The 19,365-nt window shown below is 35.1% G+C and overlaps 1 protein-coding gene across 10 annotated transcripts in view; it reads right to left on the reverse strand.

Moving 5' to 3' along the window:
* CLASP2 (cytoplasmic linker associated protein 2) overlaps nucleotides 1-19,365 on the reverse strand; it is a 182,554-nt gene that overhangs the window by 54,636 nt on the left and 108,553 nt on the right. For all 10 annotated transcript variants that reach the window (XM_063113533.1, XM_063113537.1, XM_063113532.1 and 7 more), the window contains 4 exons: nucleotides 17,833-17,940; nucleotides 11,806-11,912; nucleotides 8,197-8,441; nucleotides 6,879-6,942 (listed from right to left, as the gene is read on the reverse strand). In XM_063113533.1, the coding sequence (XP_062969603.1) occupies nucleotides 6,879-6,942; nucleotides 8,197-8,441; nucleotides 11,806-11,912; nucleotides 17,833-17,940 (524 nt within the window). The remainder of the gene's footprint in view (nucleotides 1-6,878; nucleotides 6,943-8,196; nucleotides 8,442-11,805; nucleotides 11,913-17,832; nucleotides 17,941-19,365) is intronic.

Genomic DNA, 19,365 nt, shown 5'->3' on the forward strand with positions numbered 1-19,365 from the left:
GCTGCCTAGAATACTCATCAGGAGACCAGATGTGACCTTATAAGTAGGGCACTCAATCAACTGTGCACCATATAGTAGCTACAGATTGAATTCCTACCCTAGCTGTCCAAGACACAAGAGCATGATTCAAGAGGCAGAATTAAAAAAACCATAAAATGCCAATTCTAAGCATGCACCTCAGTGAAGGTGGCTCTTTTCAGAGTTAAGAGCCAGAATCGCATGAGATAGCTTTTGGTATCTGACACCGCTTACTGACACCGCTTACTTTTGAGGGGAAAAAATGGGTCCAGAACACTCAAAATAAAAATCTTCTCTGAACTCCTTAGTTTTTAAAACTTATTTAAATTTGAATTAAAAAAACTTGTATGGTATGTTGTGGAGGATACTAACATTAATAAGCATATATATTTTACAGGGCCTAACTTATAGCTTAGTGAGACCACAGTCCTTAGTTTTTAGAAAGGCTAAAGCCCTTAGTATAAGTTGTAGCTTAGTAGGGCGACAGCCCTTAGTTTTAGCAGAGCCAAAACCCTGTAGTTTAAGGAATAGGCTAACTTTTTAGAATTACACATAGAAATGCTAAGCTTGGGAAAAAACAGAAAACTTTCACAGGACTAAAAAGTCTCTGGTGTGGATAAGAAAACTGTAACACAGCAAAAGTGCTTGCTCTAAGGGCATTCGTCCTTGGTGCAGCTAAACCTAATGATGGGGAAATATGTGAGCGAAAAGCTCCAAGGTTACTCTGCCAATTCGTGGTTGGTTCCTCATCTGGCCTTCAGCTGTTCCTTTAAGTTTCCTAGGGAACTAAGTGTTGCCATGATGATTATCTCATTGTTTCTTTTGTATGTCACATAGCTTAGTTTTATGACTCTTTTAATGGTAATTTGCTTAAACTATTTTTAAGTTGCACCTGCCTTAATGAAAATTGTCATGTAGCCAGTTTGTTTATGTTTTCACTATGACTGATTAACCACCTATGTTATTTTCTGCAACTTTATGCCTGAACAATAAAAACTGAGAGAAAACCTGATTCATCGCTATTCTTAGGAATCCTTCTCTCTTGAAGGAACTGCTCCTGGGATTAACCCTTTCTGGGCCTCTCACTTCTCTGGAGAAATGAGCTTTGAGTAATCCTTTGCGTCTCTGTCACCCTGGGAGAGGTGACAGTATGTTCTAAGGGCTTTACATATACTAACTCATTTAATCGTCACCACAATCTTATGAAGTATTACTATTAACCATTTTTTATAGATTAAGAAATCAAGGTAAACAATGCTAATAAGTGTTGGAGGCAGAATTTGAGCTCAAGCAATCCAGCTCCACTATCCATGCTTTTTATTATGGTGTTATACTGCCTCTCTTGTAAACTATTGAAAAGCTTAAATTAAACATCTGCTTTACGGTCTAAATTACTGTTGTACATATATCACTTATTTCCATATTTGTACATGAAATAAAAAAAGTTCACTTATCAAATTATAGACATCAAATAATTTTAGCTTGCAAACTATATTTATCAATCACATCACTCCTATCCCAGGAAAAATCCAGTTGTCCCACTTCAACTGTATTCAGAAAGCATTCTTTTACTGCCCTTCCTTTCTAGATCTGCACTGTATACTATAGCATGCCTAATATTTTAGTTGGACACAGACCCTTAGTATAAAAAAAACAAGGAAACCATTCTGGAGTCTAAAGGAGGTGGTCCTAGCCGGAAGGATATGGGCTACTGCTCATAACTTCATTCTCTAAGTGTCCTGTTTTCACTGGGGACAACAGGTGGTCTCAACCATGAGTTTTCAGGAGAGTTGACATTATAGATAAATGATTTGAACTCAGAGATCTAATCCAGGCTTGAGGAAGATGTGCTGTCTAAACAGAGGTCCAAGGATGCTGGATTGGGGAAGTAAAGAAAATGTCTCTGATAGCATATTTCAAGGACATAAGGAAAAGTACATGACACATTTGGGGAAATGAACATAGTTTAGGCTAGGTTGACAGAATAACAAGCAAAAATGACAGGCTTTGTTTGGACATTTTCTTGAGGACAATGAGCAGTCACTGAAAGGTTTTAAGCTAGTAGAGAAGATTTGCTTTTTAGAAAGGTCACTCAAGGATGTGGTGTGGAGGAGAATTTAGGGATGGAAGGTGAGGACAAGGCGCGACAGGCAAAAGACCATTGTGCCCTCAATTAGCAGTGAGAATAGAGAGTTATTCAGAAGGTTAAATCAACAGGATTGAGTAAAGTTTCTAGAATAATGTCAAAATCCCTCACTTGAGCAACCAAGTTATAGGGGTTTCATCTAATGAGTTAAGGCAATGCAGGAGGAAGAGTAGTTTTGAGGTTGAAGATAACCAATTGGCATGTAGTTATTAAAGTAAGTGCAGGAGAAAAACATGGGCTGGAAATACACACTTGGAAGCCATTAAGATAAAGTGAGTAACTGAAGCTTCAGAAAAGGTATAGATTGAAAGAGAGCCTAGGGCAAGACTCTATGCAACACCAACACTAGGAAAACAAGAAGAGAGATCTGAAAAGAAGAGTGGAAGAAGTGGCATAAGGAAGACCTCATTAGGCACCACAGAAAATAAAACACACCATTCCTCCTGTCTCACACATTCCTTAAAATGACAGAAAATGCATACTGAATAAAGGAGTTTCTTGATGGCTCGATGGCTTCTATTTTCTTGGTAACCTGAGAGGCTAGGACATATGCTGGGGCATGAGATGGTGGGCAAGTAACCAGGGCTGGAGTTTTAAGGAGAGAAAATATTTGACTGTCTCCATGGAGAACGAAGAGAAAACTGAGAGGAGGAGGAGAACCATGAAGCAATGAGCACTTAGATCAAAATCACAGATCAGATATGGAGATCAGCAGGAATATGCAGGACTGTGTGATTTCACCCAGCAAGGGCTAGTACACTGCTCCCCCCCCCTTTTTTTATTGAATCATAATTGATTATATATATTTTGGGAGTCAATGTTGACATATGTTGATCAAATCAATATTACTAGGATGTATATTGTTACAAACTGTACTTATTCTTTATGCCGCTTGTCCAATCTCTCCCTATCCCCCTATTCCTCCCCCTTCCCACCACAGATAACCCTAGATTTCTTCTCTCCCTCTAAAAGAGTAATGGTTACCCTGTTGGTTTGCTGCCTAGATGATCTGTCCAATGCTGAGAGGTATGATCAGGTCCCCCAATATTATCATAGAGCAGATGCTTCTTCTGTCACTCTGGAATGGCTTTGTGGGGATAGACATCCTATTCTTTTCTCTGGTCTCTGCTGGTGACTCTCCTTGTGTCAGTGCACTCCAGTGGCTGGTGGACCATCTGTGCCCTTTCGTGGCAGCCGTGGTTACTGTGGTGGCTATGGTGGCCCACCCACATGGAGGTGATGTTTTTGGCATTCTCCTTGGTGCTGGCAGTGTGCCTGGTTGTGGGCGGGGGATCCGGTTCCTGGCTCCATACCCCAGGCCCCTGGGTGGGGCCCCGAGGCACTAGAGGTCTGCCTGGGCTGAAACTAACTTTTTGTCCTTTGCTTACTTCTAAAACGGGGGAATTTCCTGTAGGAACCAGTACTTGAACTTTGTTGTTGAGCTAAATTGCTGCTTTGCTGCTGTTTCCCTAGGAAGACTTTTTGTGCAGCTCAGGGCTTAATGGTTGACCTTACAGCTACTTCTGGCTCTCCAGAGACCAGGTGAACCTGGGTTGTGTAGAAACTCTGATTTGGGCCTGAATCTTTTCATCAAACTACATCCCATGCAATTCTGCATTCCCGACCAGTCTCCTCTGAGTGGTCCTGCGCTGATTTGGCTGTCCTTGCTGTGTCCCAGTGTTCTCCCAGTGGGTCCATCTCCCCCACTGCCTGCGATCCAAACACTTCCCATGGGACGGGTCCTGCGCCAGTCCCTTGCGATAACTCACTGACCTCTGAATGGCTCCCCTTTTTCAGCTGTTCTGGCTCCTTGCTCCTGCAGGAACACTATTAGTGGTCTTGGTTCTGGGGGCCACCAAGGCCCTCTTCTCCCCTGCCACCTCCAAGCAACTCCATCCGAAGGGCACAGCTATGGCTTCTGCTGGCTCCTGCTCCATGCACTCAGCAGTTCCAGGCTTAAAGCAGCTGCGGCCCGAAACACTCTGAGCAGTTTTTTCTTTCTCTAATCATGGCTTCTCCCTGTTCATGAACTCTGTAGGTCTCTCCTCTTCCCCTGAGCTCCAGTGGCCCCAGCTTGGCTGTTGTTACATTTTTATAGTTGTAAATTGGTTGATTTGTGGGAGAGAGTGACACTGGGCACCGTCTATTCCACCATCTTCACTGGAAGTCCACTGTTTCCCTTTAATAGTCCTAATCTTCAACCTGCGGCATGAGCTGCATGAGTATAGGTTCCTGAATGTATGTTTCTATTTTAGTGTCAATGACAAAGAGTTCATCATATAGTCATTAAAGTTTGGCCTGCAAGCTAAGAGTGATCTTATAATTTTAAGTGGTTTTAAAAACAAACAAAAGACTATTTAGTGATACATGAAAATTATATGAACATTCAAACTTCAATGTTCATAAATGAAGTTTTACTGCAACTCAGCCACATTCATTTGTTTACATACTGTCTATTATGGATGTCTTTGTGCTATAATGGCAGAGATGAATAGCTGGGACAGAGATCAATATGGTCTGCAAAGCCTCAATATTTACAGAAAATAATGGCTGACCCCTGATATAGAACAAAATTGCATTTGAAAGGGAAAAAAAAGGAAGGCATCAAAAACAATTGCTTGATTCTGAAGAAGGAACTGTTGGTACATTAGAAATATACGTTACAGAAGGAGGGGCATATCTGCTGTTTTAATATCAGATGTAATGCAAAAAAATCAAACTCTAACATTTTTAACTCAGCACAGTATGGTGACATGTCTAGTTTACTTTTAATGAATTATATTATTGGCAGAGCCTGTAATGAACAGTCACCAAACAAAAGCCAAATGGAAACAAACAAAATTCTTCCCATATTTGTCTTCACTGGACTAAAAAACCAAAGACCAAAATAAACAAACAGAAAAACCCCAGGTGGGTCAATAAGAATTTTACGTTGTTATAAAATTCTGAAAAGAAAAAACAAAATGTCATCTTTCTGATTCAATTCTAGGGAGAATTGTAGCTGGTTCTCCACATCTACTAAGGAAAGCCAAAAATTTGTGCTCAGTTCAATTCCTTTGCCAACATCAAACTTGGCTTTCCTATTTGATCTTTTAAAAAATGTTTCTCTTTATCACTGGATAGATTCTATCATCCAACTAAATTGTATTATTACCCTAACACAAAGTCAAAAACTATGACTTCAAGAAATAATCCAGCCTTCAACTCATACCTTCCAGTAGTGAAGAGTTATACCACTTATTGAAGATTAATAACTGTATTTTTCAAAGTTGAGCAGACTTAATTAAAATGTTGCTTAATAAAAAGGCTTACCCAGATAACTGTCTCATCCTTTGGCTTATATTGCCAACTAACAATACCAAGTGAATTTGTTTAGAATTTACAGAAATTTTTGCAGAACCTACAGCTGTAATTAGTGGTAGCAATATCAATATAAAATGGTAGAATTATATATACCTTCAGTTTGAAAGTTACGAACTTTACCAAATGCATTTTCATCTTTGTCTTTTAATGAAATCTTTTGTCCTTAGATAAAATAAATACACCTTTGGACAGAGGATAATATTTGAAAAACACTGTAATAAAGTATAACCAATTAATTTAAATAATTAAGTATATACTCCACTAGATTCAAATCTTTAGCTGGATTTTAGTTTATGTATAAAGTGGGATTTTAATATCTAAGTAGTGTTGTAAGTAATGAAAATATCGAAAATAGAAAAAAATGAGGAGAGGGCTGAGCCCGTGGCACACTCGGGAGAGTGCGGTGCTGGGAGCGTGGCGACGCTCCCGCTGTGGGTTCGGATCCTATATAGGAATGGCCGGTGCACCCACTGGCTGAGTACTGGTCACGGAAAAGACAAAAAAAATTTTAAAAATAAATAAATAAATAAAATAATAAAAAAATGAGGAGAAAATGATGTATGCAACAATAAAGTGAAGACGATTAAAAAAAAACAGTAAAGTGAAATTCATTAATATTTTTCTTATAATTTCCTTGCCACATCGCTCTCATTTAGGTTAGAAATTCTTCTGTAGACCTTTGGTGTCCTAAAGGAAGATACTTAATAAAGTTTCACCATTATCAAACACATTGCTGGAAACAATAAGTGAACATATTTCTATAACATATTTTTATAACAGTACATCAAGGCAAACCAAAATTTCACAGTGTACATACAGCTTATGGCTAAAGCCATATTTTTGGCAAACTGAAATTTCACAGTGTACATACAACTTATGGCTAGAGCCATATTTTTTTGTGCTTTTGTGTTATTAATGGCAAAACTGTTCTTTCAAGATAAGAATATATTTACACTAACGTAATAATTGCAGAAGAAAACTCAATAAAATGTTAGAAACTTTTTTCAACTTACCCCAATTATGTCCTTTACAAATAGTAAAATATTCATAGTATTACAAAATACACCCACCCTGATAAATTATACAAGAATTGTGCTTGTAAGTATACCTTTCAGTTTTCAGTCTTAGACAGTCTCTCTTTGGAAAAGCTCAAATGGTTTCCGGAGAGCAATTTCTAAATTATGTATGATATAAAACACTTAATTTTGATTATGTATAAAAATATTACTACCATTTTGAGGTAATAATAAAACAAAAATGGCTTACATTTTCTGCTATTATTTTACTTCTTTTTGGGCAATATATAGATGACACTTTATTGCAGTAAATAATCATAAATACTAAAACATACCTTGCCATGAGGATCAGCAAACATTCTTGTGAAAATCTCACATAATCTTTTCAGTTCAACTCGACTGTCAAAATAATACGGTGGCTAGTTAATATCTTGTTGTAGAAAGAAGTTATTTAGAAGTAATCTTTTATATAATTAAATTTCTTAATAACAATGAAAATGTTAAAAAACAATCTGCCCTCAAAATTGAGAAATTTGTGGGATTTACTAGTTAGGGCTAAATACAAAGTTATCAAACGCAGTGATTCTGTTGTAACCCACATTATATGAAAGTTATGAAAAGAAATACAATTGTATTTCATTAATGTAGTATGACAAGGGAAATTTTACACATGGCATTCCCAGCACATGAATCTTATCCTTTTATGTGCTAAGATGTTTTCTTAAATTTTGCCACTTTGAGTCTAAAATCTTTCTAAACTATGCCTACTCTCTTGCCATTTAAAATGATATGCTGAATCTAATGTCAACCTAATCTTGATGGGGCTGGAAACAATATTGTAATGATTTATTACAGTGATTTATGAAGTGTGACATGCACACATAAAAGTATACTAGTTAGTACACAGATAAACATTTATTTTAAATTATACAGTTCTAATACTTTCTAAAATAAATACACAGCAAGTATATCAAACCCCTATTTCACATGTATTAAGTCAGGAATTAGTCCTCTACATTCTACCATACTCAAACTTATGAAATATTTGAAGCTAGGTTCTTAAAGGGGTTGACTATATAAAAGACTCAAAACTACATAGACAAGGAAATGAAGAATGCAGGGCGGAAAAAAGCAAGCAAAAGCCATTAGGAAAGGAAACAAAACCAAAAACCCAAAAAACAAACTTCTGTTCTTAGAGAAGTTCATTCAACTGCATTTCCTATTACACTATGATTCACATATTACATGAACACTAGGAATATGTGAGTACCTTCATTTCCAAATAAGCATAAACATTCTTTCCTCTCACTGAAAAACTTATCAGAAATGGATTTTAATAAACCAGTCAGCTTTATTATTATGCATTTTATTATTTTAATTTTTAAAATTAATAACTGTTCACTTAACTTCTGTTCGTGAATAAAAAGTTTCCTTTTAAAATGTTTCATTAAATACAGCAAATGAATTATACATTTTTTAGTAAACTATAGTATAGATGGTCCTAAAGGACTGAGGCTTGGGAAAAACACTTTGATGCAACCTTCTGAATTCAAGTCAAGTCTGTTTCTATACTAGTATCTTTAAAGTGTTATAGAAACAAAGTCAAGCCAAAAAGTGCTAACCTGACAAGATAATTAAAACAACACATCTCACCTTAGCGTTCTCTGATTTTTTAATAAGTTCTGCAGACCCAGGAGGCCTTCCTTCCTTTCTGACCAATTGGAACTAGCACATCTATTGAGAACTTCTGCCACATCTTCTGTCTGCCTCATATATGTAGGAATACTACCATTTCGAGAACTATAGGAACGTTCTGAACAAGCACTGGACGCATCACTGTTGGCATCATCATCTGAATGCATTCCATAGGATTCATATCTTCTTCGAGCAGGTTTTTTCTGTTGTACATAAAGAATCGCATTAGCAGTAGCTAAAAGAATTTCATGATTTCTACTGAGAACAAAAGGATTTTTGTTTTAAAATAAGTGTGAAGCATGCTGCTCATCATTGTAATAATAAAATGTCAATATTTAGTTTTTCTTCAGAAAACATGTTACAGAAGTTAGTAGAAGGTGAAACATTCTTTAACTATGGAAGTGGTAGAAGCAGAATAAGACTATATGGAAGTTCAGATATGTAAAGTGGGAAGTACTCAGAAATGTGGGTTTTTTCCCTTCTCCTTTCATGGAAAACCAAGAACAACCAGAATGTAAATGAACAGAAACTAGTAGAAATCTGAATTGGTAAGAAGAGAATACTACCTTTTTAAAGGAGGAATACAACAGATCAGGAAAATGCATCTTTTCCCCTGTGTAAAGTTCCATTTTTTCCCTTTCTCTCTTCTCTTTCCTCTACTCTCCTTTTGCCTCCACTACCACTTCTCTTACTACTATTCCTTCCCTTGTACCCAACCCTTCATGTCTCCTAGAAAAGTAAAATACAAAGAATGATGAAAAATTGTTTTGCTTACTATTATTTTTTAGGAGGCAAGTTCCGTAAGGGACCTCCATGCTTTTCTCAACGTATCTAAACCAACTATTTCAATAAATGTTAGAAAACATATTCAGATTCCTTTGATTTCTTTACATCTAAGACATTATTCTATATACGTGATATTAAAAGTGAAATGAGAGAGAATAAGTGGCTTATTTGAGATTTCCTGGAAGAACTGAAAACAAATCATTATGTAATCTGTTATTTGAATTTTGGCTGGTCAGTGGTGAAGATGTTTCTATAAAACATATTAAGCACAATAATTTAAAATAGTTCCACGTGGCTCTAAGTTTGCCCAAGTCTAAATTCTAAAAGAAATATGATTTGAACTTAGTGGTTCCATCTCTAAATGCCTAATATTGATCTAGAGATATCAATTTAATTTAGAATGGTAACACTGTGATATTTCCTGTGTTGGACTCTAGGAGCAGTCTTTTTACAGATCTTAGTGTGAATGACCTCACCTCCTTTATATGAAGTAGTCAGGCTGAAAGGACTTGCACCCCCACAAGACACTCTATTCAAGCAGTATCTCTCTCTTGATAATTATATTTACAGAAAAATAGATGTATGTCTAAGGATTTTATTACTTCCACTTTATTTTTTTTATAGAAGACCATCATCTGTTAAATTGATGAAGCAAAGAAAAAAAGTGATGGTATCATAAGATGTCAGAAAATAGCAATGTCTATACCTTAGTCCGTATGTCTCCTAAGAGCTGAGAGCAGTAAATTTTTAAAGAGAAAAATTGAAAATAATGAAGAACATTTTGCTAAACAGAACAGTGAAGTAGACATTAACAATGCCTACAATCAGAAACATTACGTTTTTTAACATACAGATACAAAAGAGCTGCTTATAAGTGGGCTATATCTTTAATCTTATCAATATCCTTTAGTTTAAAGAGTTATCTAAGCTATAAAAATATTTCCATAACCAGTTTTCCCAAAGACACTCAAATATTCTATTTGGATCCTTTTGCCATTTACAAAGTTAATTTTATTTTTATGATTTTCCCCAGGTCTAAATTAGGCTTAATAGTTGGAAAGTTTTTTCTTAAAAATTGATTACCAGAGTCTCGGTGCTATGCAAATAAAAGTAGACAGAACTGATTATTGAGGTTCAGATTTCAGCATTGGTGGCTAAGTATTCCTCATATAATTCAAATACAACATCTTAGTATTATAAGTAATAGGTCAAGAATAACCTATTTAATTCATAAAATTTATGTAAGTAGAATTTAACTGGTAAATCCCCCAATTAAAAAAACTAGAAAACATGACTTGAGAAAGTAACAGTACATTTAAAACATCTGATTGATTAATATCATCAGAACAAAATGCGATCAATATGCCCCATGCCCAAGAGAACAAAGTCCCTACTTAAAGTAGTATTAATTTATAAAAAATAATCAAATGGCTGAGGTAAAAGGAAAAATCCAACACATGTTGACTGTTAGAGCAGAACTGCATATGTGATGACATTCAATAAATTATAACTATTACCAATGAATATTTGTAATAGTTAAAAAACTTGTTTTTCAAATCTATGTGGCAAAAATTATTTATATCAACACTAGTTAATATGTGATCTACAGCTTTAGAGGCATAATATATTTTTTATTTCAAAACAAAGATGAGGCCTTTTATAAGTTGTGAATAAGAAACTGAGTAAATAGTTCTCAAATATAGGATTAATACAATTTGAAAGAGGATATGTCATACTGAATGATTTGGGAAATTAGCCAAAGCCAGTTATATATATATATATATATATATATATATATATATATATATACATATATATATATATACACACACACACACACTGTTTCAAATGATACTTCCTTCATAATTTTTGGTGAGAAAAACAACAGCGATATATAGCTCTACTAACAAACTATCCTGGATCTGTAGAACATTTTTTTAAACCTCACCATATTCAGGCATAAAGAACCAGGAAGATACCTTAATTATAATTTGCTTTGAGGCTGGTACTTTCTCTCAGCTCAGAAAATACAACTAATTAAAAGACTAAACAAGATCCGATCCCAAACTTAAACAATCTCTAAATACTCAAGGTTAAGCTAGCCTTGAAATTACATGCTTGTAGGTGTACATATTTATACTTATCTACCTTCCCTTACCTTCGGCATACTACAGTGTTTGAAAGACATTATCATATTAAAGACATCAATATTTATATTCATGACACTCCTCCATTGGTACTGTTGGCTCTGGCTTAAAATTCTGAGTAATTAATAAAGACCAAGAATTAATTACAGTCAGACCTCTGTATCTGTGAGTTCTGCATCCATAGATTCAACTAACTTTGGATCAAAAATATTTGGATTAAAAAAAATTGCATATGTACTGCACACGTACAGACTTTTTTTCTTATCATTATTCCCTAAACAATACAGTATAATAACTATTTACACAGCGTTTACACTGTATTAGGTATTATTAGTAATCTAGGGATGATTTAAAGTATATGGGAGGATGTGCCTATGCACATTATATACAAATATTATGCCATTTTATATCAGAGACGAGCATCTGAGGATTTTGGAAGTCCTGGAACCAATCCCCCACCAATACTGAGGGACAACTCTATACTATTCTGCTTTTTTACCTTGTTCACATTTTATCTTCCTAAATTTAATTCACAAGAATTTTCCCATCCCCTTTCCCACATGGGTGGTCTGGCTTCCTCACGTTAGTTAGATAATTGGAACATTTATAATGATAAGGAAATGGAGAAGAGTACCAAGGCATCTGCTACCGCCTCCTCCACGTCGGAACCTGTGTTCAGGACTCGCATGGCACTGACAGAAGATGACAATCGGCTTGACTGGCTCATCCCATACCCAAGACCTAATTAATCAAAAGAATGAAAAGAGCTTTGAGAGAGTCCTAAATGTAACAGTGTCTGCTTGAGAAATTTTAAGGGAGGAAAAAAACCAATGGGGCAAAGCATTTTAAAAGCAATATTGTATTTTCTGGGCACATTTAATTTTTGGTAAAATGAAAGAGTAAAGGCAACTAAAATTATTGACAATACGTAGAAAATAAACTTAATGAATAGTAACTATTTATTTATTACCACAAAGTAGAAGAAAGCATGGCTGGCAGACTATAGCTTGCAAATCTATAGCCCAGTAATTAATCCAGCTCTATCAGTGAAGGCAAATCTCATCCATATGGGTGAACCACAGAGTAACCCAGAACAAAGATCAATCCTCAACTAATAATGGTTGAGGGATCAATGAAGAGAGATCAATGAAGCCACACTGGGAATTTACAAGGGGAAAAGTTCTAATTGTTATCTTCTCTCCTTCAAAATAGGTTGATTTCATTCTATAACTAAGACAGATCACTTGATATCTGTTTAGTGCCCAACATTCTGAGGTATATAAAGACAAACCAGAGATGAATTCTCCCCCTCAACTGCTTTCTATACCATCATTTACAATTAAAACACTTCATCCACCATTTTGGTTTTTTTTTTTTTTTAAACATATATACAAACATGAAGTACATAATTGAGAACGTAAAACAATTTTACATTTTAAAATGACGTAACAGGTTATACAAAAGAAAAATGTCCATCTGCCAGTGAGAAAAATATTCAATAAGGTTGCTGAGGGGGAAAAAAGTTACTTGGGGAAAAAGAAAAAAAAAACACAAATGATTTATTTTTTCAAGAAATTAAACTTAAATAAACACAAACCAATTTTAAAACAAATATTATTCAATGGAAACTGAAAAGGACAAAAATCTGAGATGAATGCACAGATGATAGTGAAAATGTACTCATCCTTCACCTGAGGCCCCATACACATCGGGGGCGTAGAGGGCACCAGTAGATCTGGAATGGTGTCTGGAGGCTGGAATAACAGGACCATTTAAACCTCATCTACTACCATAGAAACAAGGAATAGTGGCAGCACTACTGTCAGGCAAGGGGAGTTAGTTAACACTGGTATTACTCTTAATAGGTAATGATCAGAATATTGCCAAATAGGGCAATTGAACATTAGCACTGCAACATCATCCCTGACACACAAATAGATCTTACACCTAAGTGGACAGACACAGGCCTGCAGGAGACCAAAAAAAAAAAAAAAAAAAAAAAGCAAGTATTCAAATGGAAGGAAATGTTAAAAGTACAAGCATGAAACAAAAAAACAAACACTACAGTTAAAAAAAAAAAAAAAAACCACTATGGTAACTAGTAACTAATAATAATCTTATCTCCTTTAATCCTGACACTCAATGGAGCAGTTATTACTATTCCATTTTACAGGTGGTGCGGTGGTCTAAATGTTTATCTCCTCCTCTCCCTCAATTCATATGTTGAAATCCTAATCCCCAAGGTGATGGTATTAGGAGGTGAGTGGGGTCTTTGTGAGGCAATCAGGTCATGAGGGTGAAGCGCTCATGATTTGGATTAGTGCCCTTATAAAAGAGACCCCAGAGAGCTACCTAGCTCCTTCTACCATGTAAGGACACAAGGAAAAGGCATCATCTATGAATCAGGAAATGGGCCCTCACCAGGCACTGAATTCGCCAGCACCTTAATCTTGGATTTCCTAGCCACCAGGACTATGAGAAATAAATTTCTGTCATTTATAAGTACCCAGTCTATGCTATTTTGTTATAGTAGCCTGAACAAAGTAAGACAGATGGGGAAACTAAAGCATAGAGAGAAGTTGATTAATTTGATCAAAGTCACATATTATAGATTGAGGTCCTCACTGTGACAGTGTTAAGAGGATGTTAAGTCTTATTATGGTAATTGAAATGCAGGGCCTTGAAGAGGTGATTAGATTGTAGGACCATGCTGTAGTAAATGGATTAAAAATGGTGGTTGGGGCATGGTTCTGAGGGCTTTAAAAGGAAAGTGCATGAGGAACTTTCTCTCTGCTCTGCCATTTTCTGCCCTGTGAGACCCCTAGGTCACTGTCACCACCAAGACCCTCATCAGATGTGTTCCCCACACTGTGGACTTCCCAGCCTCCAAAACCGTAAGCAATAAGTTACATTTTCTTTATAAATCACCCAGTTCCAGGTATTTCTGTTATAAGCAACGAAACCAACTAAGATCACAGTACTAGTAAATGATACACCTCAGTATCTGTACTCTTTCAAGGGCTCAGCTCTTAAACAGTATGAGGGTACTTCAAAAAGTTCATAGAAAGATTCATATAATCTTTTTTCCATTTTTCCATGAACTTTTTGAAGTATCCTCACACAAGTTACCACCTTCAGCTTGTTCCAAACATAATTCACTTCAATTATGTTAATATAAACATTTTCCATAATGGTTTACAAAACTTAAGTTCTGCATTCAATAGGTTATTTAAATATCTTTTTTTTTTTTTTGATGGCTGGTGGTAAGGGGATTCAAACCCTTGACCTTGGTGTTATAACACTATGCTTTAACCAACTGAGCTAACTGGCCAGCCTGATTATTTAAATATCAAAACACATTTGAATATCAAAAAAGAATATTAATAACTTAACCAGAAAACCTAGAAACTTGTGACATGTCTCCCTATACATTGTTCTAGAATCTAAATTTAACATGTTTTGCGTTTTAGAACTTAAAATTCTGATTTTCATAATGCCATAAAGTCAATCTTTCTCTTACACACAGAAGTCAACAGGAAAAAGTCATTTTAATACTTAATGAAATTTATGACTTTTATTTTAAAAGTTACTCTTCCTCTGATATATTAATTACAGCAGTTAAGATACTTTTATTACACGAATTACTCCTTTGCTATAGGACAACCTTAACAAATAATAAAATGATCAAAAAGATTAAGTGAAAGAAGGATTAAACAAACAGAATGCTGCACAAAATATTTAATCAGCCCTGAAAGGTGATTGGTATTATTAGTAAAATATACTAATACACAGTTTTTAATTTTACCTAACATAATTTCTAAAATGGTGAGAAAGAGTTGCACAAATTTGGAAACCCCTAGTGGATACAAATCTTTGAAAACTTTATGGAATCAACAGTTACCTGTGGCTGAAGATAACAGGTAAAAGGTACCACCCATATGTTTGTAATAAAATAAGTCTTTTTTTTGAATCTTGGTTCCAGAAATAAACAGAAACTAAAAATGCAAGTTCCAAAGAAGTTCAGCTTTGCTCAGGTCTGATTTATTTCTGATGCTTTACGGCCCTCACACTGGCCCTGAGATACACGTGAATTCATAACAAGCTATGGGATTCATCTGCTGAATAGCAATATTCAAAGTCATGGATGACAAAAGTATTCCAACAAGTAAACAAATTTAGTAAGAACTGCAGAATGTTGGCAAGTATAGAAGAAAATGGAAATGATGAGGACCCTTTAATCTGTGAGAATGCTACTCTTCATCCCTATGAAACAAACAGAGATAATCTGCTACCTTTCCTATGCAGTACCCACATGTAAATAAAAAGGCTATGAAAAATCAATTCCTCAAAAACTGTGTGATTAAAAGGTTTAATCAATTTTACCCAAATAGGGTTTCATAAGAATCAGGAAAACTGCTTCCCTTAATAATAAAATTTAAGTAATTTAAATTGTTAAATGGAAGCTTTGAGATGAATCTAGAAAATCAGTGGCTAGAAAACATCTCTTTAAAAATTGGCATATTATCAGTGTTTAATTTTTAAGTAATTAGTAGTTGATTATAAATTTCCTCTAATCTCTGACTACAATATAGGTTTAGAAGATACAGAAGCATATTTTAGTTTCTTCTTGATACGTTTTCCAGTAATTCTGCAGTATTAGCCTTATAGAAATGCAGGTCTGATACCATTAAAAAATCTGAGATCCTTGTCACTAAAGTGCAATGGGAACTGTTTCTAGGGTAAATGATTAGAGCTTCAGTGGAGAGAGGAGGAGGAGTAGTGGCACTAGCAGCAGATGTGGACGTGGCAGTGATAATGACCATAATGACCATGATAAGTGAGAGCTCACTGTGTACCAAGCACTGCCCTGAGGGATTTTTTTCATGTATTTTCTCACTTACAGGGTCTTCAAAATATCCTAAGAGTACATGCTATCATTATCCTTGTTTTACAGATCAGGAAACCCAGGGATAGGAAGGTTACAGAGCTGGCATACAAACCCAGGCCGTCTGACCCTAGAACATATGTTCTTAAACCACCACACACCCACTCCACTTCCCTCAACTTTTCAAAGTGGCATGCTTATTTGATACAAATGTAAGATTTATTTCCTTTCTTTAAATGTATACACATGAGGATGCAACATGTACATATGTGTGTGGGAGGAGCATGCGTGCATACACACATATGCAGACATTCTACAGACTAATTCTATTGTATATGAACTAAAAACATCTCCAGCAAGGTATCTGCCACACATAGCCTTATTTACCTTGGCACTCTTTTTACTTTGGCACCCTCCCACAGAGGGAAGTGAAAGAGGGAAATTCTCTGGCACCTGGGGCTGGAACACAAACAAGGGTTGAGGATCTCCCTGTGTGTCCCTAGCTTAAGGGGGTTTTCCAGGTCATTACAGGACAATCCAGTGATATATTTCAGCCAAATGTTCCAGAGAATCAGAATTTAATCACTAAAAACTCTATACTAGCATGTCTGTCTGAGGGATTAAGAATTCTGATAGTAGAACTATGTTCTGCTTAAGTGTCCCCAAATCTGAACAGCAGCTCTCTAAGTATTACAGTAAACTACAATGTGTCAAAGAAAACATCTGAAATGGCTATAGGTCTGTGAATATAGACAAAGTACTAGTGAAAATGCTGAAGGATCACGCAGAATCCTAAATGTAAAAGATTCTAAAACTAAAGAACTTCAATGTAAAAACTGATGCCACTCTAGTTATTCCAAAACTATTAAAGGTTTTAAAATATCATTTAATATTTTCATAATTGAGATAAATATCGTATTCTAATCAAGGTTACAATACATCAGGTACCAACAGGCTTTACAGCAGTGACATAAAATGAGCCAATATATGGGAAACAATGGTTAAAGTACAAAATATTATAAAAATGTTAATATCTCCCATTGATAATAAGTAGTTCATATATTATTTTGTAGCATTCTTTCTAGTAATCTAAGTTAAATGATCTAAGTTAAAATGTTAATATTTCTGTTACTTCATGGTTACACTTTAGTCTCACCCAAAATGATTACCACCATGATCGACCATATTTAATTCCTGGTAACTTTTCACCACTACAGAAATTTCTAATCTATTCTCAAAGTATTTACCACTATTAAGGCATTCAAAAATATTCATTACAGTCTTGGAATTATTTTTAAAGTTCCTTAATTCAAAAGGCATTCACTCATTCACTCACTTATTAATTCAACATATATTGGGGAGCACAAAAGGACAAAAGTATTTATTTTATCAAATTAAATAGTCCATATTTAACTTAAGAGTAAATATTTAAATTTATCTTTAAATTTTGTAGATTTACTTGTCAATAAAAATCTTGAATTCAATATTCTGAAGTAAATTTGTGGGACATTTAGTATAATCACGAAGGCAATTTATTCACATAATTTATTTACACAATTTATTTACACATGTTCATTTAAAACAAGTAAATTAAATGAAAAGAATTTCCCAAACATAAAATTTCCTTCAGACTCTTTCCTCAACATGACAGAAAAGAGATAGATAGGGGCAAAGACATACTTGATAAAGAAAGCTTAATCCCAGGCAGGCTGAGGTTATCAGATGGTGATAATATAAGGAGTAAGCAATGCACCTCACACCTACCCAAATACTCACCAAGGGGCTGAAAAGAGCGAACAGGACTTGTGTCCCTGCTGCTCTCCCGACTAGCTTCCCGGCTGCATCCTTGACTCACACTTGGTCGAGGAATACGACTGCTTCGGGCTGTTATGAAGCAACAGCATACAGCATGGGAGAAAACAAAAGACAAGAGTGTGCATTTTTAAAAATTTTGGTTTTATTTTTCTTTCTTAAAGACTAATAAATAACTTAAGTTTTTCTAAAGTTGAAAAGAAATTACCTGATGAAGCGTTACCAGGAATACAGTTAAATTTCTTATAGTCCTCTAGTTTGTATAACATTAGAAAGGTAAAATAATATTTTACTAAAATAAAAAAGCAGCAAATAAAAAGATTTTAAAACTCAATTTTTCCTTTTGTTGATTGAACTTTAAAGACTCCTGTCACTTTTGGTATCTTAGGTCAAAATCTTATTTTTAATAGAGGGAAATCTATACATATCAAATATTAAAGCACAATGCCCATTCTTAAGTTTTCTGTTCAAGATAAAGAGAAAAAAATGAGCCAGTGCTTTCAACTCCCTTCCCTTTTCTCACTCCTTACAAATAAAAAACACAAATACAAATGCAGAAAGAAAACAAGTAACAGAAAATCTAGGGGCAAGGACTGACTAAAAGTGGAGTAGAGAATTTAAAACAATTTCTTGAACACAAAAAGTGAACCAACCTAGATTAAAACTTCAGAGGCTCCTGGGCACAGGATAAGTGAAAAGTGCTACTAAGGACATTAAGTCAAAGTCTATAGGCCTAATAGAAATCTGTGTCATCTACCGAATAAAGACATTCTCAGAAACGTAAGACTTCAAAAAGCTTGATTCCTACACACAATTTCTAAGAAATTTATTTGAGAATGTGCATGAGCAAAGCAAAAGAGTAAATCAAGAAAGAAGACAGAGGATACAGGAAAGAGTGCCTTCAATCCAGGGAAGCACTAAATGTGAATCTCAAGATGACAGCTGAGCAAGAGGTCCAGAGAAGCAACCAATCCAGAGAGTACTGAAAAGAAAGTCTCCAGAAAATAAGGAACTCCATACAATAGTTAGTATTACTGAAGGAACAGCAATATTAGAAGATATGAGACAGGCATATTATTCTTTTATCAACTATTAAAAAAGGAAATATAATTAGAAAATTCTGGAAAAAGTTATATAAGAAAGTCACTTTCCAAATACAAGACAAACAAATGTGGCATAATTGTAAAGTAACTGATAGGGCTGTAACAAAAGATAATTTGTTTATAATAGGAACATTTCCCTTCAAGTGGTCTCTAACACTCAGTTGACCTTTGGAAAGAAATGTGGTCATAGCATACTATATGTCTTGGCAGCAAACAACATTTATTTACTCATAACACAGTAAATGTTATTTATAGCTTTTCAACTTTTAAAGCCAACTCATGGAACAAGTACATAAGACTTGCTTGTGGATGCAGAAGAGAATGTATGTGTAAATTTTAATAATGTAAAAACAAAACTGATAACTCTAAGAGAATAGAAGGGAAAGGTGTGGAA

The sequence above is a fragment of the Cynocephalus volans genome, chromosome 11 (assembly GCF_027409185.1).
Source record: "Cynocephalus volans isolate mCynVol1 chromosome 11, mCynVol1.pri, whole genome shotgun sequence".
Taxonomy (NCBI): Eukaryota; Metazoa; Chordata; class Mammalia; order Dermoptera; family Cynocephalidae; genus Cynocephalus; species Cynocephalus volans.